This window comes from Pleurodeles waltl, chromosome 3_1 (genome assembly GCF_031143425.1).
Source record: "Pleurodeles waltl isolate 20211129_DDA chromosome 3_1, aPleWal1.hap1.20221129, whole genome shotgun sequence".
Classification (NCBI taxonomy): Eukaryota; Metazoa; Chordata; class Amphibia; order Caudata; family Salamandridae; genus Pleurodeles; species Pleurodeles waltl.
Genome location: NC_090440.1, coordinates 1,881,324,389 through 1,881,348,428, shown reverse-complemented (window position 1 = coordinate 1,881,348,428; position 24,040 = coordinate 1,881,324,389). Strand labels below are relative to the sequence as shown.

The following is a 24,040-nucleotide window of genomic DNA, read 5'->3' as shown; positions in this document are numbered from 1 at the left end:
TTACCAGAGGGCTATGAATCCCTATTTCTGTTAACATTACCGAGACCTAATGGAACCTAAAATGATGATATGACTGGCTGCAAATTTCAGCAGTAACGGTCTCAATTTAGCAAAAAGAGATTAAACTGATGACGATGTGTTTGCACCAGAAAGCTAGAACTAAGTATGGACATTATGTTAAAAAATATATCAAGTGTGGATAACATGTTTGGAATAAACTTGAAAAAATGTATGGACTTTAAATGGAGTCACAGGGAAACAGTTCGGATGAAAACGTTGTTGCCCATTTCAAGCTTTTAGCATTTCTTTGAAGAAAGTTTAAGGCTTACTTAAGCTTGTTTTCCATACATGTGAGAGATTGAGAGAGGCAGGGAGAGGGTACACTTTTAAGAGAAAATGAATTGAAAGTGCAAGAAATAAAAACAATCAAGAAATTATATTAAAAAGGGAGACGTAGAATGGGTAAAAGTGTTTAGAATGAAAAGCAAAGAAAAAATAAGTAAGAAAATGTAAAAAGTAACAAAGAAATGGAGGAAAATAAAGAAATCACAAGAAGCAGGGCAGGGGTTGGAAGAAGATACAAAACATGTAAGTAAACCATTTTTGGAAAATGAACAAGCAACATAATAGAGCTTGGCACTTCAGTGATTAATTTGCAAGTGTATCTCTTGTTCGTACATTATATACAGATTCAGCATGAGCAGAGAAATAATTCAAAAGGTATCTATAATTATTACATACATATGCATTTACATTATATATATATATTATATATAATATTTATAAAATGGATGTGTGTTTTTTTTTGGTTTCAAGCATACACTTTGCAGCTCTCACTTGCGTTGTGCCAGAACTCCCTGTAGATGCATGCTATACAGTCTCGGTGTGCAAGCCCAGAGCATCAGCTATACAACATGCTGGGAAAAATAAGGGGAGGTCAGTCCCCAGAGACCCAATCGGAGGGCCTCGTGCGTAACATACAGTGCATATGGAACATTTCACCCATTAAATCTTTCTGTCAGTGAGAACTGGTGTCTGCTGCGTCCTTCCAGTTGTAACCTGGGACAATAGGACCCTCTTCTGAGACCAACAACAGTTGCAATGCAACAAGAAGCTTCTGATTTATGAGATCCCAAAGGTCGGTGTGAACATTGCTCTGGGATGCAGACTTTGTTGTGGGCTAACATAACTTCTGGCCATGCGCACAAGAGGTGAAAGTAGGGACCTTTGGAGCACCACTTGTTGGAAGTGGATGGGCTGTGAATGCTAGGCACCAGTTTATATACGCCTCATTATAAAAATGGGTCCCACACCCACATTGAAGATCATATTTTATTTCCATCCACACTTCGACGCATGACGTTGCTGTCTGTCCTTGGCGTCTGGCTTGCAAGCATCTTCATTCGAATTTCTGTCATGCTGTTTTAACCCATAGTTTCAATGCAGAAGTCGTGTCATGCCAATATGTTGTTCTCGATGAAAAAAAAAACTTTTCATGCGAACTTAAGTTGGAAGATGTTGAGCCCCAGAAGGTATGGAAAAACAGCTTCTTTTGTAGTAATGTTTTCTTGTTGTTTGTTTTATTGCGAGTGACATCTTTCCTCCCTACTTTTTGTTTTTTAAAAAGGGTTTTAGGCTGAACATTTGTATTATTTCCATTTTGTGTTGTTATTTTCATGAAGGCCGAGGGTGAGCATTTATGAACCTATCTCCAAAAAGGACAGTGTCCTCTCACCCTCCGCTCAACCGAAAACACTGAAGTAAAGATATGGGGTCACCAGGGCATGCATTGTAATTTTCAGCAGAGCCAATGCATCCTGTGCAGAATTCAGTGGCCACGGCCTCCAACCTGGAGTCCTTAAAAGAAGGGCCACGTTCTTCATCAACAGCAGCATCAAATTCCAGACTGACTTGGATCGTACCGTCTCTTTTTGACATTTCTTCCAGTGCGCACCGAAGAAAGATGAAAAAAAACACAATCGATTAGTTATGTAATTGTGGCACAGTAGACATTGAAAGAGACCATAGTTAAGTAATCAGCTCACTCTGAGGCAAACGCTTAGCAATCCAATTTGGCTAGTCAAAGAAGCTAACAAGTTGAGATTGTGTGGATTTAGGCACAGTATGAACTACCCTGCCAACCTGGACACCATTTACCGATCTATGTAATACATTTGAAGGAAACTTGGAGAAGTAAATGTGAACTCTATGACAGTGTGGTGAAACTATTAATGGAACTTCATTAGGGAGAAAGGTTTGACTGCATGGCCAACTGAGCAAGTCGGCTCCTTACTGCAGTGATGACAATAAAATATATTTGATAATATCTTTGAAGGCATTTAAATGGCCATTTTAACTTCTTTCTTGGTAGTTCATGCAAAATGGGTCCTTGGGGAAAACCATAGCTACAGAATCAGTGTAGACATAAAAGTCACAGATTCTAATTCTGGCAAAAGAAGACCAATGTACAATGGGTAAAAATGACAATTTAGATTATCCATCCAGGCCCTTTAGATTTGGGTACTAGTCATGAGCCAGAACATTAATATATTTGATCATCAAGGCCTTAAAATGCATTCCTTTTTCAGCTATAGTGATTACTGTTAGTCAAAGAGGCCACACAGAGGGAAAAAAACAATGTCATTCCAAGACCACAGGCTATCATTATGTAATAACCTTTTATTGCTGTCCTAACATGCAGCCCTTTAAAGAATACAACTACATCATATAACATAAGAATGTTCAGAAAAAATGAATATCCAGTGCAGTCAGGCCTCTCCCTCTTTTATTTGCTGCTCCTGAACAGATAAGTAACTTTTTAACTTTCATCTCTAGACCATGTTGTCTAAACTTGGCTTGGTTTAGTTTAGTTATATATGTTATATATGTATGGTTATATAATTGCTATATATGAATGTATAGCTATTTTTCTGTATGCCCCTCCAATTTATTTTTGGGCTAGGTAAGTGTATTTCTGGGTTTTATTTTCAGACCGTTCATTTCATTCCTAAAAAATAAAGAGAGCCATTCATTTATTTTAGACTTTTCAGGCTACTTCCATGTTTGGAGCTCTCATCTCCGGCGATATAAATCGTTATGCCCATGGGGGCCATAATTACTATCTCTTGGAGACGAGACGCATAAGTATTTAATACATACTCGTACTCCAAACAATTATTTTTTCACACATTTAAAACAAAAAAAAAGAAAAAGGAGAAGGAGACGCTTGGCATCAACACGTTTTTTCGCGGCATTGCTAGGTGCCCTACTCTGTTTCATTCTGAATAAGGAAGTCCTTTGTTTCTTGGTTTGGTACCGCTGCATCTTTGGACGTTGCCAGGGTATCAGCTTTGTTTGCTTTAGGGAGCAAGTCCTTCGTTGCTGTTCCCTTTGCTAAACGCAATGCGACACTCGTAACTTGGCAACCGCTATGGTTGTGAGACAAGCGGCAGCTTTGGTATCAGCTGGCTGTTTTGTTCCTTGCGGAGAAAGATAAAAAAATCTTAGCTCTCCCCCTGCTGGCCTTAGTTGGCATTTTTTTGGGATATATGGTTAGTCTGCTTTTATGTTCATTTTAAAGGCTCATTTATTGATTGACCAAAGAAAATATACATATATTTATATGTATATATACACCTGAGCCTCAGCTCATCTTTTCAGCCACAGTGAATAACAATGGAGGGCTCTAATCCAGAATCTCAAGGGATGGCTGAATTTATGAGAGAGTCCATCAAAAAATGTTTAGAAGAGGAACTTAGGTCCGCTGAAAGGGAGGCAGTGGACGCCACCGTAGCAAAGTGGAAGCGGGAACGCCCTTCAGAAAATAAATATTTTTCTCTCTCAGATGGGGATTCTCCTTCTACCTCTGAAACCTTTGGTGGGGAAAGGTTTTCCAGAAGAGAAAATACACTGAGAAGGTGATGTGCGACACCTACGGCACGGGTAGCCTTTGCGCTACAATAGAATGTGGTGCTTCTAGCAGCACAAAAAGAAAGGGCCACCTTGACAGGGTGCAACGAAAAGTTGCCCACAGCTGCATGTTGAAAAGAAGTGACCTTCATGGCACAAAAGAGTTACAAGGCAGTCTAAATTCCACTTTAGATGATACAGACTTTGATGACATGGATTGGGTGGAATATGTTTTTAAACCTCAAGAGGGTTGCGATCTTTTAGGAGACCTGGATGACAATCCAGAGCATGCCTCCACCTCCAATGAGGTTAAGGACCCCTTTGGGGAAGAAATGTTTAATCCTCCTATGATTAAACAACCACGTAGTGCGGAATGGTGGCCAATGAACCACTTTGCAAAATATTTAAGACTTTGTGTCAGAAAATCAACCGATAAAGAAACCCGCAATTTACTGTGGGAGGAATGTTCTAGACCCTCTACTGAGGATAAAATTTGCAAAACCCCTAATTTGGATCCACAGCTAGTAATATTTCTTTTTAAGTATGGAAAGGACCTTAGAAAGGGTACTGAGACATGTCTAAAACAGTGCCATGACAAGGTCCTCAACATTTTAGGTCCACTTGTATACTTGATATGACTGAGGAGGCCAGGGGAAAAATGGTAAAGTAAATATTAATATTTTATGGGGATGGGCACAAAGTGCCATTTGCATGTTAGGCAATGCCAATGCTTGCTTCGTATCTAAGAGGAGGAAAGTGGTTCTAGTGAGGATGAATCCTAAAGTAGCTGGCCTGTCCAAAAGAGAGGACATGGGAATTTCAAAAAGGCTTCTCTTTGGAGAGAATTTTGTGAAGTCTTTGACGAAATATGTGTCAACATTCACAGCCTTCAGTAAAGCACAAACACATATGAGAACAGTGTTTCACTCCAGGAGGTTTTGGATGGGCTGACAGGAGGGGATTGGCTGTGAGCCCTGGTGCCGTCAGGTCCCTGTTTTACATGTAAGAACCAAAGAACTATGGTGTCTATGGTAGGGGTTTCCACCCCCATACAAACCTTTACCCATAGAGAGGGAGAAACTTAAGTGGAAGGGGAAGATCTAGATCTTCAGGTTCTGGAACACATGGTGAGTATTGTTTCTTCCCAGCTAAAAGTAGGGGGAAGGTTGAAATATTTTACCCACAACTGGGAAAAATTACAAAATACATTTGGATTGTAGAAAAAATTGTTGGTTTAAAGAAAGAAACTTGCGAAATTCCAGTTCAGGAGAAACAACCCAAGGATTTGCTTTCAGATGCAGAAAAGATGTCACTGATAAATTCAGAGGTAACTCAGATGTTACTAAAAAAGGGTGTTGGTTTGTGTTCCAGATCAAGAAAGATCAGGAAGATTTGTGAGTACAGTTTTCCTAATAAAGAAAAAGACAAGGTTTGGCGACCTGGGATAAATTTAAGAGAGATGAACAAATTTCTGATCTACAGACATTTCAAGATGGAAGGCATCAATCTTTTAAGAGATATATTGCAGATAAAAGATTGGTTAGTGAAGTTAGATCTGAAGGACGCGTACTTCACAATACCTTTGGAGGAGGCCAGTCAAAAATATTTATGTTTCAACTGGAGGGGCGTCCTCTAACAATTCCTTTGCCTGCCTTTTGGGCTGTTCTCGACCGAGTGGTGTTTCACCACGTTTCGACATCCAGTGGCAGCCTTTTTCAGACAGAAGGGAGTTTGTTTAATCATCTACTTGGATAACATTTAACTAATGTCCCAGGACAGGCTAGAGCTTTTAGATCATCTGAGATGGACAGTGACGCTTCTAAAAAGTCTAGGTTTCATAGTGAATACAGAGAAATCTGTCATGGTTCCTACTCAGAATATTGATTTTTGGGGATTCCAGGTAGATACGCGTCTTTCTCAGTTAATTCTCCCTCAGAAGAAGGTAGCAAAGAGAAAGAAGGAAGAAAGAACTGTACTAACAAAGAAAGACATTTTGTTAGGGGATCTTGCCCATGTTCTGGGGCTTCTGTCATCCTCCATTCAGGCAATTTCACCTGGCCCTTTACATTATAGGGGCCTCCAGAGAGTGAAAGCTTGGGGACTGAGAAAAGGACTATGGTACGGGGATTGTCTTCCCCTAACCATGGATGCTCAAGAAGACCTAGACTGGTGGCTGAGGAATCTCGAAGCTTGAAATGGAAGAGCAATTTTTGGGAACGTGTCCAACATAGTTTTGGAATCAGATGCCAACAATTCAGTCTGGAGAGCTCACTTGAGCAATTTAGAAACAGGTGGAAAATGATCCAAAGAGGAAAAGTACCTTCAGATAATTTGTTTGGAAATGTTAGCTGGTTTGAATGCACCAATCAGTTTCAATGACTATCTGGTAAATTCTGTTGTTTTGTTTCGATTAGAACATTTCACAGATTTATCTTATATAAACAGTTTGGGTGGTTCAAAGTCAAAGACATTGGCAGAGTTGGTGAGGAGAATTTGGTATTTTTGATGGGAGCACAAAATTGTTTTAAGAGAGGGATTTATTCCAGGACTTCAGAAAGTGAGCGCAGATTGGAGTTCCAAGTATCTCTGGGATTCCAGTGATTGGAAGTTGAATCCAGAGATTTTCAAATGGATTAATGCTATGCTTTATGGGGTCCGATTCATATGGACCTTTTAGAGAGAAGTCTGACACACCAGGTGACCCTTTAGTAAGACGAATTATGAAGAGTGTGAGACTGACAAGGCCACTCAGGGTTTGTTATGAGTCTCTCTGGGATGTCAACTTAGTTTTCAAACTTTTTACTTCTTGACCAGGTAATGATTACCTTTGCCTTAAACAAATGTCCTTAAAACTGGCAAGCTTACTTTGTCTAATTTCTTTTAGAAGGGCTTCAGACATTAAAGCTTACAAAATATCTAACAGATTTTATTCTCCCAAAGGGGGTATATTGTGACATTTGGAAAAGAACCAAAACAATGTCTGAATCAGTATTTTACCCTTTTTACCAGGAATGCGAAAAGTTATGCGTAGTGCAGTGCATGCGTATGTATGAGAGTAAGATTATGGAGTACATTCTTCAAGGGGCGCTATCACTAGCAAGGTCTTTTGGGATGGTGGATCATTGTCTGAAATTTTTAAATCAGCAGATTGGTCAAATGCAAACACTTTTGCAAACTTTTATTTAAGAGCTGTAGAACATGTAAATTGTGAAGCATTTGATGGCATAATGGTAGCCTCTAGTATTGTAATTTAATGAGGATTCTCCAATTATCACACAGAGAGAATCTTGATTTCATTAAAGACTACGGAGGCTAACATAATCCCATCCGTGTCACCCTTTGAGAAGAAATAATAACAAGAAACATGTATTTTGAAAAAATAGGTTTAATGATTAGTCTAATTGCTTTGTGAATGCTTTGATAGTTTTCGTTTGTGTTTCTTAGGTTAATTTGAAATTTTATATTTTCAGAAAACTAAATGTAATGATTGGCAGAGAAGGAGGATGTGGTTTGCCGCAGCTTAAAAGAGGAAGAGTCCTGATTGAGCTGGATATTTATTTTTTTCTGAAAATTCCAATGTTTTATGATGTAGTTGTATTCTTTAAAGGGCTGCATGTTGGGGTAGCAGTAAAAGATTACTGCATGATGTTAGCCTCCGTAGTCTTTAATGAAATCAATATTTTCTGTGCATGATAACTGGAGAATCGTCATTCTCCTTAACTAGTCCTGCACATCTAACAATTAGCAAAAATAGGCATTCTAGTGAGATCGTTTGTTACATGATGTCAGCTAGGACTTTGTGCTCCAATATTTCATAATTCACTAGATAGCCCCTTTAAATGAACCACTTGTAACAACCTGTTTGCCTCATTTATGAACCCTTACCATACTATGGAACAGCTGCGTGTTTCATTCCTTTAAAAGCAGTGACATATAAATATATATTGCTGACACACGTTCTTTCAAGAGGACTGGACAAGGATTTGCTTGCTGCAATCTGCAATATTTAGCTATTTTAGACTTTTTGTAACAATAGAAAGGTATCACAACCTCAACCAATCTCTTATTTTGTTCTAAAGACATTTGGTGGCTTAAACTCTAAATCACAACACATTGTGCAACAGCGCCCAGTCCTCTTGAATGTGTGACTCTAATTTCAATATCCAGTAAGACAAAACAAGGCAAAGGTTAGGTGCAACCTCCCCGAAATCTGGCTTTATGTGGGGCATCAAGCAAGAGACTCATGCAGTTAATTGTAACACTGGTCATGTGCACCACTACTGCCACCAAGTTGGCATGCAAAAAAACACATAACAAGAATTTGAAAGTTCCCTGAAATATGCATTCACAGCATTATTGTACTGAACAAAAAGCATACAGGTGCTTCCCTTCCACTTCTGACCAATAGGGTCGTAGCATGGCCAAGGGAATTGTTCATTGGAACGTGGAAGTTGGCTGGAGTGACACAAGTTGACTGTGAAGTCAAGTGCAAAACAACTGTACATTCACCTGGGAACATCTCTGTTCCTGAGACAGTGCTAGTGTTGCTGCAGCTCATTCATGCGTCCCAACACTTATAAAATAGAATTTTTTGTTTTAATAGGCAGTGTGGTCTGGAATCCAAACATGTTATGTAGATCAGTCCTTAGGAGCCATACCACAACTTGAAACAAAGTTCAACTCAGTGATAACGTCAGCTCTATGACAAATGCTTCTGCATCTCAAGCTCTACTGGCTTCCTTCCACCACCATTGATGATCTGTAGGACCAAAGCTCCTTTCAAGAGTTTATTTGGTTCCTCAGCTCTCGGTTAGCACAGTCTTTATTATTTACAAATGCTCAGACTTTGCAGCGAGAAGGCTGGATCCCCTGCCAGCTTTCTGGATCTGACCGATTACTAACCAAGCAGAAATATTGACAAATGAGAGATGGAGTTAATCAAGTCACACACTCTTGCCATACATTTGTAACATGTCTGGTCCTCATTCAGAGTTATAGTCTAACACTGCCCAGGGAAATAATGATACTGTAAAGTGTGGCTTTATCCCATTGCATTATTACCACCACTCTGTGGTTTCCTCGGTTCCGAAAGAGGACGACGCAGTAGTGCCATGTTTTCCCCATTACGAGCTACAAAATAATGAATTTTGTATTTTTCCTCATACAAATTTTGGCAGTTAAATTTGTCCCAGCCAAAAAAAAAACTGGGTCAATGTGAAATTTGAACACCACAAGTAATGCAATGAGGGTTGGAAATCATTTTTTGACAAGAACTGGTATAACACCGCAACTCATAATGAGAGCTTGTGGTATTAGGGACTTTGAGAGCACACATTACAAAATGAGTTGTTTAAAGTGATTAGAGTTGATGAAATGGAACCTGTTCCACAAAGGCACACAGCAAGGCCTCCTCAAAAATACATTTTTAGAACATTCCAGTATGACGAATATGCAACAAAATATAATTTATTGAGTATGATGTGTTGGAAACATAACTGAGAAGTGACTATACTCTCTTTCTAAAAAAATTGAATTTGGAAAGGGTGGTAGCTTCAGTTTAATAAAATACAGTAATCTTCACAGTAGCATTAGGATAGGATTTTTTTTTTAACATGGACATGTACCATTCCATAGAAACATTTGTATGCCTTGAAGAAAGTGCTGAATAACCTCTTTAGAAGATAACTCAATATCACTCAATTTAACGAAATGCAAAGGCTAAAAGGGTCTACACCAGACTCTAATTTGTGATGTGTAGATCACAGTAAATGTCGGTAGAGAGTGCGGAACACACAGAGCCATATTATGTAATTCCCCCATCAGGGAACAAGGGAATATGTATTAGCAGAGCTGCAACTGTATGGGCTTTCTTTTAATAAACCAAAAATCAACAGACCATATAATGTCTGCTCTCTCTGTGAGCGTTTCAGCTGATATTATGAAAAGCCTTCACATACTTCAAAAAGTAACATAATCGAGGCAGCAGTTCACAGATCAGATGACAGATCAGACCACTACCCACTGCATGGAATTAGTAGGTACTGAAAGTTTATGTCAAGACTAGGGGGCACAGAAAATGCAAATCTTTCTTTAAAACTGGAAAAGAAATAAATAGAAAACATCTATACATGAAACATTCCCTAAGATCCAAGGGTAAAACGAAACAAAGTATCTGGTCTTGCACCACCCGTTACTTACATCTTTTGGTATTTCTCAGGTTTGTTTTTTATTTTCTTCAAAAATATTAGGAATCCAATGTTACTAAACTGCTTTCATGTTTAGTCTTCTAATTTAAGTGCTGATTTAGGTGGTCATTATGACCCTGGCGGTATTTTAACCGCAGGGCCAAAACGACGGGCGCACCGCCAACAGGCTGGCGGTGCCTCCCGGCGTATTTTGACTGCGGCGGTAGCGCTGCGGTCGCACCGCCGGGGCCGGCGGTTTACCGCCACAATATGCCCCGGCGGATGTAATCCGCCAGGGCAGCGCTGCTAGCAGCGCTGCCCTGGGGATTATGACATCCCTACCGCCAAACTTGGTTTGCACCCGCCGGCCCAGCGGGGATGTCGTGATGGGGGCGGCGGGAGTGCGGCCGCATTGGCGGCCGCACGACGGTTACCGCTTGGCGGGCGGCGGTATCCGACCGCCAATGCCGTAATGACCCCCTTAGTCCTGGACTGCCGGAGTAAGTTACCACCCAACACTAGTCTTGTCTTTCAAAATATTAAGAGGGCATACTACACAACTCCTGCAAAGGTTCTTCTTCTCTTACTGCAAAGCTGCCACATGAATTTGCCCTAAGGATTGGTTGTACTGAGAGAGGGAGCAAACAATGATACTCACTTCCAACAACTGACCTGTGATTGAAACCTAATGCCCACTTTTGTGTGGCTGTGCAGAGGAGCTTCCTCAAATGCCAAAGTGTGCCACAGTATAGGGAATCTGTGGAACACCAATTGTTGGAAATTGGGGCTCCTGGTTGAGAGGGAGGGAAACCCTACTCAAGCAAGAACCACAACCTCTGTCAGGGTGAAACACAAGCAAACCCCAAACTAACCAGTGCTAAAACCCTCTGGTATTTTGGCACAAAAACAATCATGCTTAACTTAGAGGTAATGTTTAAAGTATTCATATACACTTTAAACAGCAATAAAGTAAAAACACAACACAAGAAAAATCCCATATGAATTTAAAAAATAGAGTAGAATTTAATATAGTATTTGATACCAAAATACAAATCTAATCAGTAGAACAGGAGATGTACACTTTTAAATATTTAAGTGAAAATAGTGCCTAGAAGCCCAAAGCGCCAACTGTGGTTATCTTGTTGCACTGGGCTGGAACAAAGTCACAAGTTCAGGCCGACTGAGATGGAGTGCGGCCCTCTATCTTCGTTCTCCTGAGCCACTGGACTGACCTTTGGGGAACCCTACTCCTCACTTGTAGACCCCATCTGTGAAGTACCTAAACTTAACTTGCTCCCAGATGCATCCTAGTAGGCAGACAGTACCACTGTGGTGTTGTAATTGGAGGTTCCTACTCAGTAAGTAGGGGTCGGGTAGCCAGAGGTTTTAGATTTTTTTTAAAGGTTGCAGGATAAGTTACATGTTACTTAATAAGGAAACCCCACCAGAAGCAGCATCCTCTCTGCTCAGCCCACTCTCTCTAACTATCACACTCCTCCATTCACTCACCAACATTCCATGACAGCACACACTTGCTGAGCAGAGCAGAGAACAATGGAGGTGTTACAAGCGTAGCAGATTATAACACATGGCCAGTAAGATGATGGGACCCATTCCAAACCTTGGATCAAACTTCTGTATCAACCAAAGGACAATTCCACTCATAAGGACAGCAACTAACAGAAGCCACTGGTCCCAGACCATTCACTGGCATTGGTCTGCCATGCTCCAAGCAGGGACAATGGATAGGCCTTTCTTACAGCCTTGGGGATTGCAAGGAGGTTCCTGAGGGTTTTTCGACCTCTGAGGTTTCTCAGAGTGGGGTCAACATCCCTGGGTGTTAGGCACCCGACTTCCACTCTACCTCCTACCAGTCTAGGGGTAACATCCTGAGACTGGATCTTCAGCCCATGGTCTGTACCCTGAGGCTGAACAGGTGACAGGGGAGAGCCAATGTTACCACATTTGGGGGAAAGAGCACACGCTCTTAAGAAATAGTTAGCAGTGGTAAAGTGCGCAGAGTCTTGAAAAAGGGCTGAGAGGGTGAAGGCAAAAACCGTTGGGGATGACCGTGTAGAAAGGGTCAGGTCCAACAGCAGTCCATCGTTGCCATTGGTAGCAAATCCTTTCACTGTACCAGCCCCAGAATAGTGAAACCCCACATCCCACAGTGCAAAGGGTGTCACTGTTTGCTGGTGCTAGGGAGCTAGCCGAGTTTCACTACCACTTAATGTATATTGCCTGTAGCGGTCTCTATCCGCTGTTAAAAACAATAGAGGTCCGGGTGTAGTGTTAATGATTGAAAACCTACTGTCCTAATGTCTTCATTACTTTTCATATCCCAGTATCCTGGGCCCCATTAAAGACATACAATACACTTTTGTTTCTTAATACACGTTTTCATGTTTTCCTGCATTCTACATTGAGATGGCTTTTTTCAGTCTTCCTCATCCAACGTCCAAATCATTGAACACTGAGGTACACATTCAAGAGCTATGCAACTAACTTGCATACTTTTTCATGTATTGCTCTGGACATTTGGAAATATAGCAGGACTCATGTCCTACGGCTCTTACTGTTCTGTCTGCATCTGCCATTAGATGAGTGCATGGTCTAAATGTTTGGAAGATTCCATTCTTTTTTCTTTTCCCTATTTTTTAAATGTGTAGCACATGTCAGGTATTGTCTTTCAAACATTTCTGCAAGGATTGCTTGCTGTTTCTGGTAATGCATGACATTGTAACAGGTGGAGCGCACTGAGGGGTCAGTGTGACTCAAGCACCTTATAGTCATACATAAGTTATCTGGCACCCCTGCTATTAAGAGTTATTGCAAAATTATAATAAATAGGCTCAATGATAAACCAGTTGTGGGTGTCTAGTGAGCATTGATATTCATTGGCTTTAACACTTCAGGTTCTGCAGTGCTTGAGCAGATAGGGGCATGCACACTCATCCAACAGGTATAGGCCGCAAACAGCAACTTTAAGTGGCTGAGAAGATACAATTTGTGCATGAAGTCAAAGCGTTGTTTGATGTATTTATGGACTGTAAACATTAGGGAGACCAGAGTTAAAACCAATAAGAGGAAGGCAGACAACAAAGGGGTCCCAAATTCCTCAATATATATGAAATGCAAATAGCGGGAACAGGATACTGAAGATTGCCATTCCTTCAGCACTCACATATTTGATGTACATGCCACGTTGACAACGAAAAAAGGATTGTTGGTGACTCTGGCAGGTACAAAGAAGGAAGACTGACCTTCATAACCATAGACATAACTTTTTAGTTCAAACAAAGCATACATGCTGTCAACCTAGCTATACAGATTTTGTTCTCTCCCCTTCTAAATGGGAAGAGTTAGTCGATCATTCACTTAATGTTTCCTGGCAGCGAAAATTTACCTGGAACCCACAAAACAATTTCATTAGAGTGATGCTTTCCTTGTTATCTTTGGTCATTACAGAAATTAATGTCAGTCTTCTTCATCTACTCTTAGGAGGAGGCAAAAGGTGGCAATTACATATAATTATTATGCACCTTGAACTTACTTGAGTTGCTCAGGGATGACTCAGAACAAGGGCTCATAAGATCACTATTGTTATTTCTTTGGTTACTACATTGGCATTCTTGTCAACATTGATGTTGCAATACCAGTTGTAGTTTACAGTCTTATGATTATAGGTCAGTGTCCTACGGTGTGCTTACGGTGTGTTTCATATTGGTTCTACCTGGTATCTGATATAAAAGTTCATGGCTGTGCATTATGTGCTGCATGTTGTGGTTTGGTTTGCTATTGTTAGGTCTGAAAGGCATGATATATTGCTTGCTTAAGGTGTAAGGAGTATGCTGAGCGTTCGAGAAAAAAATAGACATGGAATTAATAACCTCACTACATGTGCTAATCCTTTTAGGTTTAAATCCCATTCTTCCTCATCAAAGGCACTAAAATCCTTGATCCTTTCTGGCTGGCCATGAGGACAGGCTTTGGGTTACTGATGGTTTGTTCTGTCACAGGAATGGACTAGAGAAGTGGGTCATGATACATATTTTGAACGTCCCAATGATCACAAAGAACTATCAAAGTAGCTGAGTGCCTGTCATGTAGTCAGTAAAGTGCAACGAGTAGGAGTAGGAAGAGCAAAGCTTGAATGAAGGAGATCACCATCTGGCAATGAAATGTTATTAAGCAGATCTGACAGAGAGAGAACTGAAACACTCAACTTTGGCACAAAATAACATTATTCAGACTATGTTTAAATATTATATTTCTTTCTTAACAAATTTACAAATTCTGTCTCATCTCTGAAAAACACCAGTGCACAAAATCTTGCAATCTGCTTCATTGTTTCAGAGGGTTCTAATTTGTTATCTCTAATTAATGCATCTGAGATCCCATACGTAGCTCAACATGTCCTTGTTAAGCCATTGCTCTACCTTGTTTTTCCATCTTTCAAATCCCATCCAATAAATATTGCAAACAAATCAACATCAGGTTGTGTCTTTCTCATACAAACACACGTTCCCCATTGATACCAATGAGAAGTGAAAATGCTGCTAAATTGCGGAGAACAGTATCATCCATCTCGATATAATAAGGGACATTTATTTCTACTTACCACTACCCCACAGGGCAAGACATTTGTCACAATGTGTCATAAGTTGAAATCCGCTAATTCCAGGCACCGTTGATATGTCACCACTAACCATAGGGGCTTTTCTGCACACTTACTTCAAGGGGGCCATGCAGATTCAAGTGTATTACTCTAGGGACTGGAGTCATATTAAGGCCTCTTTGTGACAGTATATACCTTAAAACCGGCCTCCTAGGTAATAGCAAAAGGGGTGTCTAGACACTACCCATCAGTTATGATGAGTGTTTTTGGGCTGTTGAATGACAATTGTCACATTCTTAACTACACATGTGACATCAGATCCATTTCCTTGTGGAGAACGGATATTTGCCATTGTATATCTACAACCAATTCATTCATACATAAGATTCAAGTGGATGTGGCTGAAGGCAGTTAACAATTGATTTCTGTGTTAGGTCTGGTGGATCCTACTTCCTTCTATATTTTATGGCTTCAGACATTGGGCACAATTCTGGCATCAGATTTTGGTGCTAAGCACATATCATTATTGGGCACGCTTTCTCCTTCACACCTCATTTACTCTTTTCACTCCTCAAAAAACAACCCAAACTTGTCATTTACTCCCTTCCAATATTTTTTATTCCATGGCTACCACCCTCTACCAACACCAAGTACTGGATTGGTGCCTATCATTGATCCATTTCCTGGTTCTCAAAATTGTTAACAGTCTTCCCCCTCACCTTTTTAGCCCACCACTTTGAGCGACCCCACGCCCTTGCTTAGAGTACAAACCAACAACCCCTTCACTTTACTAGTTCCTAAACTTTCTAGTGCCTTCTCCCAATGCAGGTGCATCTATCTCCTGGACTCCTTCACCAGTGGACCCACCTATCTGATGCCCTATATAGAAAAGCAACCATCCAACAGTAGACCTTTAAAAAGCCTAAACTAGATCCTCCCTATTTTTAAACTGACCCCTGAACCAATGCTCCTAACAAAGACAATAATGGAGAAAGGGTCCGACCGCAAATGTATTATCTCAAATAGACAATGGTTTTCTGTTTTCTATATTTCAATCAATTATATTCTCTATACGCACCTGCAGCATTGCCATTAATTAACCTTACTTCTGCCCTCTTTGATTGGCCTCGCAGTTAATTAACCATTCTCCCTACTTCTTTTATTGGGCAACATCAGTTATAACCTAAACATAGCCATTCTGTACACATTGTTTCTGTACAAAATTCTAAAAGAAATCAAAAATACAAAGCAATTGCTGAAAAAGCATCTCAAATTTGATCTTAACAATTGCACCTTTACTATTGTTTACTCAACACATCTTCTCAGTGTTTGTCTTTGTTTTGCTTCTCATGAAGTATTGACACATTTCTGTTTAGGTGTGCCCAAAACGTGACTGACCAAACTGCAAGCGGTGCAGACCTGCGCATACTCTATTATGTATACTAAAACATCCATACTATATTATATGAGTGCTGAAATACCCACATAGCTTTTTATTAATGCAAAAGCTAGCTCATACAGTACTGTGTGTATGAATAGTAGCAGATATAAGCACCCTTTAAATATTTATCAAACCTCTTCTAAAGACATAAAACTGAGAAATAATGTCAGACACCTGACATGATCTAACTTCACCTATAGATTAAAATACAATACTTCATTGAAAGGATTGATTTCAGCTTTGAAATTTCTTACCAGAATGTATACGCTATGAGATCACTTATCTAGAGTAAAGATGTGGAGTAACATTTTAGCTTTATGAATCATGATTCTCTGATGGCAAACTGATTACTTAAACTTATGCTTTTCTAAACGTAATTACAAGATCCACGTAAGGACTCTTATGTTGAGTGTATATTTCTACAGAGCAACATCTGGTAGGGGTGTTTGTGTCATTTGTTGGCATGTAAAACAATTTAAGCTAAGGACCTTTGAGCAGGTAGCATAGTGTTTTGGCAATTCTGGCAAATCATGTCAGAGGTGACTAAGGAACAGCTGCATCCTTTTACAGCCACAAAGCAACAATGTTTCAAAAGAGGATCCTAAGGTCTGTAATTTTATTTCTGAAGTGTGATGCTCTATGGTGATTGTGGCATGGAATATCAAATCACGACTATCGACAAGGAAAAATATTGTTACAATAATGTTGAGGAGCGAAATATTGAAAGGTAACTGCATGGAAGGAGGAAAGGATTTACTTTTTATTAACTTCACATCTACATACCTATCAGAAACCAGGTCTTTTTTGCAGTGTCCCATACTTTTTGCCTCCATTTGTGACCCCTAGATACTGGTTTTCCGACTCTGAGGGTGTCATAGGCTTTGCTAACCAGATAACCAGATCCAGCGCCTGTGCTCTTATTAAAAGCATATACAAATGAGGCACAATGGTAATGGGTATGTAAGTCCCTAGTATGTAAGAGGGCACAGAGGGTTAGAAGCCCAGTGGGTTTATTGCACTTAGGTGTGCACTGCTGTGGTGCCTGTTGTCATTTTAAAGGGGTGCATGTAGGTAAGGTTCAAATTATGACTTTTATTAGGGGCCCTGATTTTTAGACTCTGTGAGTCATTAAAGCTCAACTGAGTCCCAATCATAATTTTAACCTTACCTACATGCACCTCTATTAAAATACCCAACTAATCATGATAGGTGACGTGTATGGTAATTTTATTCCCACCTCATCTGGATCCCTGTGAAATATCCAGTTAAGATTTATTTCAGCACTCCCTCTGTCGTTCATTTAACAAAGAGGTTGAGTCCGCCCAGGTAGTACTATCTTACCTGGGTGGGGCTAGGTGGTCAAATGATGAAGCATGACACTATTATGTGTTTGAGACCACATAGTCCGTAATAGGAACTCCCTCTTGTAGACACAGCCACTACCATAGACACTCTCTACACACAGCCCCTTATATGAATTACGCGCTGAGTCAGCACCACTAGTCGAGGGTCCACTAATCCAGTTTTACCCTCATTTGATCACCCCACACTTCCAGTGGTATATGGATGTGCTCATTTGTCTCGGGAGTACGTGTGGGGTTGTATGACTCCCGCCACTCTCTTTTGTGTTTTAAGAGTACCTGCCCACACCTACTAATAAACCACCTTCCAACAGTACCTTGAAGATATATCACGTACACGCATATCACATAGGTGTGTATATGTGGAGTTGGGTATATAATTGCATATAAACTTACCATGCAATATTTCATGCATATAAGGTTACCATTCAATCTTTCACCTCTCAGTATTGTTGTAAAAATATTCTGTCCAATAGATATTGAGACAAATACTTATTATTGCTCATTCAGCTATACAATTATTCGACATCTTTAGCAACATAATTAATCCCAGAGTGGTATATAAGTAAAAGAAATATTGTATGCTCAACCAGCCCACTGTTGCCATGTGATAGCTATGTGACATTCTAAGTGAACAAATAATGAGAGCAATGAAGTATTGTGTACAAATTGTTTGGTAATATGGGTTGCTGATGTAAAATAAATATGACATCAATTTATTGTTAATATGATACTCCAGAGAATATGGTTGTCCATATGTTCTTACTTTAGATTCAAATGATGCCATTCATCAAATGCAATATTCACAGGTGAGGCTGAGACATTTTATCAATAGCCTCTAGGAAATCTTCCCACTCTCAAATCAATTTACACTAACAGCCACACTTCACATAGATGATATATTGGTGTACTGTTGCAACATAATTGATACTACTGTTGTCATTACTGCACTAGTGGTCGTATCCCAGTGCCTTTGAGGATTAATGTCACTAAATGTTAATGTCACTAAATCAGAAATGTTGGTGCTTAATTGCATCCCAATGAAAAAGGACGTAATAAAAAAGGATCAAGTGCTTCAATAACAATTTCGCACCAAATTATAATACTGATACATAAGAGACTTTTGAAGAGAACTTTGTTTCAAATAAAAAAAAGGGACCACTCTGTTTACTCTATCTTGGCAAAATCAATCTTGCAAAGATGGATTTTGTTTAGTAATGTACTTATTCTTTAATAATATTTCCGAGCTAATTTGCAGATTTTGTTTTGTTTTACAAATAAAATTTCACGTTTAAAGAAAGGATATCTTTAATGTCCTGATGGAAGCTTTGGTGCTATGGCATATGACCCAGAGAGTCTGACCACAGGTCTGTACTTATAATTACCTTGTTCCTTTCCCCACAAATGGCTTCAGTTCCCTTTCACCAATTGCACAATTTTACCCCTGTGTAGTCTACTGTTTTGCATGAAAAAATCTCTCATTATAGCTTGGGGTGGGTGTTTAATGATGGACAATCCCTTAAAGGTAGGGAATAAACAAACCGATAAGTTTGTAGAAATACACCAACATATCCATTACCCACTTCCACCCTGAAACCAGTAGGTGAGTTATACTTGTCTAAGGGTAAAAAGAACTTGCATTTTACCAGGTCAACTTTTGGAAAGGTTTTGAAATTCTCACACTTGTTACTCTCCACCCGTGCAAGAATGTAAATATGCAGGCACAGATATACATATATTTTTGAGAATTCTTCAGAAACCAGTTTGCTTGTGAAGTACACTTCAGAGTCACTTCTGGGGAAAGGAACAAGGGAATTATAATTACAGACCTGTGTTCAGACTCAAAAACCCAACCCAAGCTACAAAAAGAGATTTTTTCACGCAAAACAGTAGACTACATAGGGGTAATATTGCGCAATTTGCAAATGCACCCTTTTTCACCTTTTTTTTATTGAAGTTGAAATCACAGAATAACATCAGCATAAATGCACATCATGAAATAATGACAGTATCCTTATCAAGTCACATATGGTCCTCAGACTGCCCCCATTACATTCCTGATCTATATGACCGTAAACATCTTCTCTCAAGCATTATGGGTACAATGAATCTCAGGAAAGGAGGGGAATAAAGGGAAAAAAAGAGAGTCATTCACATACTATTCTGTACATAGCATACTTTCTGGGCTGTTATATTCCACTTAACCATAATGTTACAATAACAATATGGCATGCATGAGGGCTTGCATTTATGAGGTACGATGGGCGTGGCACCGGGTGTGGGGGCACACATTGGCCAAGGGGAAGTGGGTCTGGGGGCTTTGTGTATACATTGGGGTACGTTTGGGTGGGATGGGTCGGGCCAATCTACAGTGGACGTTCATCCGACTTGGCTTTAGTGTCTATCTTTTCAAGGATTGTGTGCCAGTCTGGTGGTGTGTGTGGAGTGTTGATTTGAAGGTGTGTCCTGCAGTATTTGTTGTTCTGCCTGCACAGCTAGTTGTAGGTCTGATAGCCATTGCCTGAATGGAGGAGGAGGGTAAGATTTCCAAGACATAGGTATCCTGCATTTTGCCACTACCAGGGCCAGGTCCGTTTATTTATTGAGGGGTTTGCGGCACCGCAATCCTCTGAATAATGCTTAATAAGCAGTGTAAACCATCCTTTCAAAAGAGACACCTAGGGAGTCTGTAAGGAAGCCCACAATCTCATGCCAGTAGGAAGTAAGTATTGGATATTCCCATACCATGTGTAAGAAGTCAGCTTTGGGGATGGAACATTAAGGACATGCATCCAATGCACCCGGGTACATGTGTGCTATCCATTTGGGGGTCAAATGACTGTGATATAAATAATTAAATTGTGTGTATTTAAACCTGGCCTTTCAGGCATTGGACCCATTGTGTATCTGTCAGTGGTGTCGCCAGGAACGTTTCCTAGTATGTTCTCAGGAGGTGTAGGGGGTGTTCCCATTTGGAGCACAGTGCTGTGTATAATAGCATAATGGCTATTCGGGCTGACCCGTGTGTTAGGAGAACCTGTACCTTTGCAGAAGTTTCAGGTTTCAGGTTCATGTCCACTTCCAGACTGCGTGGATGATTTCAGTAAGCGTGGCATACAGCAGAAAGGAGCCTTGAGGGATTCCATAGTCATCTACTATGCTGTCTAGGGTATTAAGTATCTTATCTGTAAATAGGTCTCCCCAGGTCGTGGTCCCAGCCTGGGTCCATCCAGTGGCCCCAGGCATGTCTGCATTCTTGGAGAGCCCATAGGGGGAGCTCCGGAGAATATGGGGGTCAACTGTTTTTGCCCACAACATATTTAGTCCAGCAGGTATTGGCCACCTTCATCAGAGTGTTGCCTCCAACTCCTGGGGGGGGTCCAAATCGGGACCCTACAGCTACTGAAGGACCTGAGCGGTAGTCTGGGCGCTCCCATTGCGTCCCATCTCTGCAATGTTGTGATTTGCAAGCCATCTCATGGGCCACTAAAGATGGGCCGCAGCATAATAGTATTCATAATTCGGGTCACTGAGACTGCCTGTATCAGTTGGAGAGTATAGTTTGGTGAGCACCACCCTACATCGGCCTGTGCCCCAAATCAATGCTGTAAGACGGGCATGCATATCTGCAAAAATTTCGGCCAGCAGCGGTATCGGTAGTGCTGAGAAAAACTATAAAGCCCTATGTAGGATGAGCATTCTAGAGATGGCTATTCTGCCCACTGGAAAGAGCGGAAGTGATGTCCAAAAAGGGAGGGAAGTTCTTGTGCTCCCGATAGCTCTGCCTATGTTACCTTTGATAAGATCAGTAGTGGTATAGTACACAAGATCTCTCAGATATCTAATGGAGCTAACCTCCCATGTGAGTAGGGCAGGAGTTAGGTCCTCCCTCTGGAGATCCATCAGTTGTGTTAAGGGGAAAATGAGGGATTTGCCCCAGCCTACTCGGACACCCAGTGCCTCTCCAAAACATTGTAGTAGATCCAAGAGGTGAGGCCGAAATTTGGGGTCGTTTTTGAGATATATCAAGGCATCGTCTGCATACATTGAGGTGATTTGGCAGTTATTATGGGAATGGATTCCCCAGTATGAGGCACACGCTTGCAGAGTACAGGCCAGGGGTTCCATCGTTAGCGCAAAAATAACCAGTGACAGAGGCAACCCTGCCTTGTACCCCACTGAATAATGAATGGTTCGGATATTACATGACTGGTCTTAATCCGGGCTTGCGGGGAATTCTATAGTGCTCTAACGAAGTTTAAGATCGTGGGACCAAATCCAATCCCTTTTTGAATAAGTACAACCATCTGAGGGTGTTGAATGCCTTTTCTATGTCTAAGTAGGTGATCCAAGGGTGGCTCCTGTGGACCTCGCCAAATCGATTAATATAAATAAGTGGCGGTGGTTTAAGCAGGTGCTCCATCCTAGAATAAAGCCATTTTGGTCATGGTGCACTAATTGCTGAACGATGGGTGTCAGTTGATTTGCCAGGAACTTCCCTAGTATTTTATAATCAGTGTTTAATAGGGGGAGGGGATGATAAGAACCCAACAGAAGTGGGTTTTGATCCAGTTTCGGGAGAACCATCAAAATAGCTGCACGGAATTAGAGGGGAGTGTCTCATTAAAAACTAAAACAAAAAGTAGGTGCGGTAAAAGAGTAGGGCAGTGTGCAGAATAGAACTCAATTAGCCAGCCATTTGATCCTGGTGTTTTGCCCTGTGCTAATTGTTGTATTGTTCTACTAGTTCGTCAGTGGACACCGGATCATCAAGAACAATTCTATGTGCATCTTGGAGATGGGGCAGTTGGATAGTGTCCAAGAATGTGTCAATCGAACTGGTGTCAGTCTGCACCGGTGCTCTGTAGAGTTTAGTGTATTAAGATCAGAAGGCCTCATTTATGATGTCTTGGGTATTAAGGATGTGTCCTGCCTCGTCACGTATCGCAGTGTTTGGGGTCTTAATTAAGGCTCTGATGTAAGGAGCCACGCCAGTATTCTGCCCACTTTGTCTCATTCAGCATGTCTCCTAGCCTGATATTCCCTGTAATCCAATCGGCACAGTGGCTCAAGTGTCTGTGTCAGTGAGGCGAGTCAGAATGGTTTGATCTGTGTGAAGCTGCTGCTGAAGTGTACGCAAGTCAAACTCCAAAGAGTCTAGGTCTGTGCGCAGTGTCTTGCGTGTGCCATATATAGTTTGGATTGCTTGACCCCTTAGGACCACTCTGAATGCGCCCTATTTGGCACCTGGGCCTGATGCTGTGCCTTCGTTGGTCATGAAGTATGTGCTTATATGAGCAGATATGGAGTCCCGGAATAGTGTGTCTCGTAAGGCTTCAAGGGAAAACCGCTAAGGGGGTATGCATCATCAGTTCAGGTATAATAACAATGGAAAATGGTCGGATATGGTACGCCCCAAGTACTCAGCTCCGTTAATCCCTGATAGTGCTGTTTCTGTGCAGATTAAGAGGTATACCCTGGTATGTATGTTGTGTAAGCTGAAGTAATATGAATATTCCCTGTGGTTAGGGCGTAAGTGGCGCCACGCATCCTCAACTTGGAGGTTGCTGGCCCAGTGTGCTAAGGATTAAGAGTGTGATCGATAGTGCTCCTGAGATTGCAGGAGCGGTCTTTTGTGGTATCTGGGACACAGTAAATGTCCCCCTCTCTAGACCCCTAAGCCCCCACCAAGTAGGCAGGGGCAGATAGGTTGTGAAATAGGGTTGGTGTAAGAGTGTGCAAAAATTGGGACTGGTTGGCGTTCGGGGCACACAGGCAGAGACATTGTGATGGGGAGGTCATCTAGTATTCCCTCCAGAATGACAGATTGCCCATTAATATCCAGGCTAGTGTGTACAGTTTGCCACTTAGCAAATGCACCTTTACAATTTGTGAATTGAGTGTACTCGTAAATTACGTTATTTGCATGTTTGAGTTGGTTTTACACATGAAAACGACAGCGTCAATAGGGTCCTTTTGAATTCACTAGATTCCCATCATATCAACCAGTCTTTCTTTTTAATACAGTCAATATTGTCTTTTTCTGAAGAACTTCAATACATTTCCACTTGTTTCAGAAGGTTTATTTCTTATTTTCAATTGTTTTTACGAATTGATAATAAACCTATTATTTACACCAGAGCCCAATAGCTAAATCAGATTTTTTGATACAAAGGTTGGCTTTTCAGTGGATATTAAAATAAGTGGGCACATCATTGTCCAAGACAAAAATAATAATTGAGGCACTGTGTACCATACATTAGTATGATATCTGTGTTACTGTTCCCTGCAGTTCATGGAAGTACACATTGGCCCAAAATTTAGCCAGGCCAGACACCAAATGACATTAACCAATTTTAAGCATATCTATATTTAGTAAAATTACTGCAGCATGCACATGGGGAAGTCAGAGTTGTTGTGCCATATCATGGTCCCCATGACACAGGTTTCTGTCTATTTTTGCCTGCTCTCTTTGACATCTTCCAGCCTTATATAAGTACACATGAGGTCCTGATTAGGTCTGGCG

General features: G+C 40.8%; 1 protein-coding gene across 1 annotated transcript in view; it reads right to left on the bottom strand.

The window, feature by feature from the left end:
- Positions 1-807: 807 nt before the first annotated feature.
- Positions 808-24,040, bottom strand: part of ADAM23 (ADAM metallopeptidase domain 23) — an 842,294-nt gene continuing 819,061 nt past the window's right edge. The window contains exon 26 of the mRNA XM_069225976.1: positions 808-1,940. Within this exon, the coding sequence (XP_069082077.1) occupies positions 1,895-1,940 (46 nt within the window). The 3' untranslated portion in view covers positions 808-1,894. The remainder of the gene's footprint in view (positions 1,941-24,040) is intronic.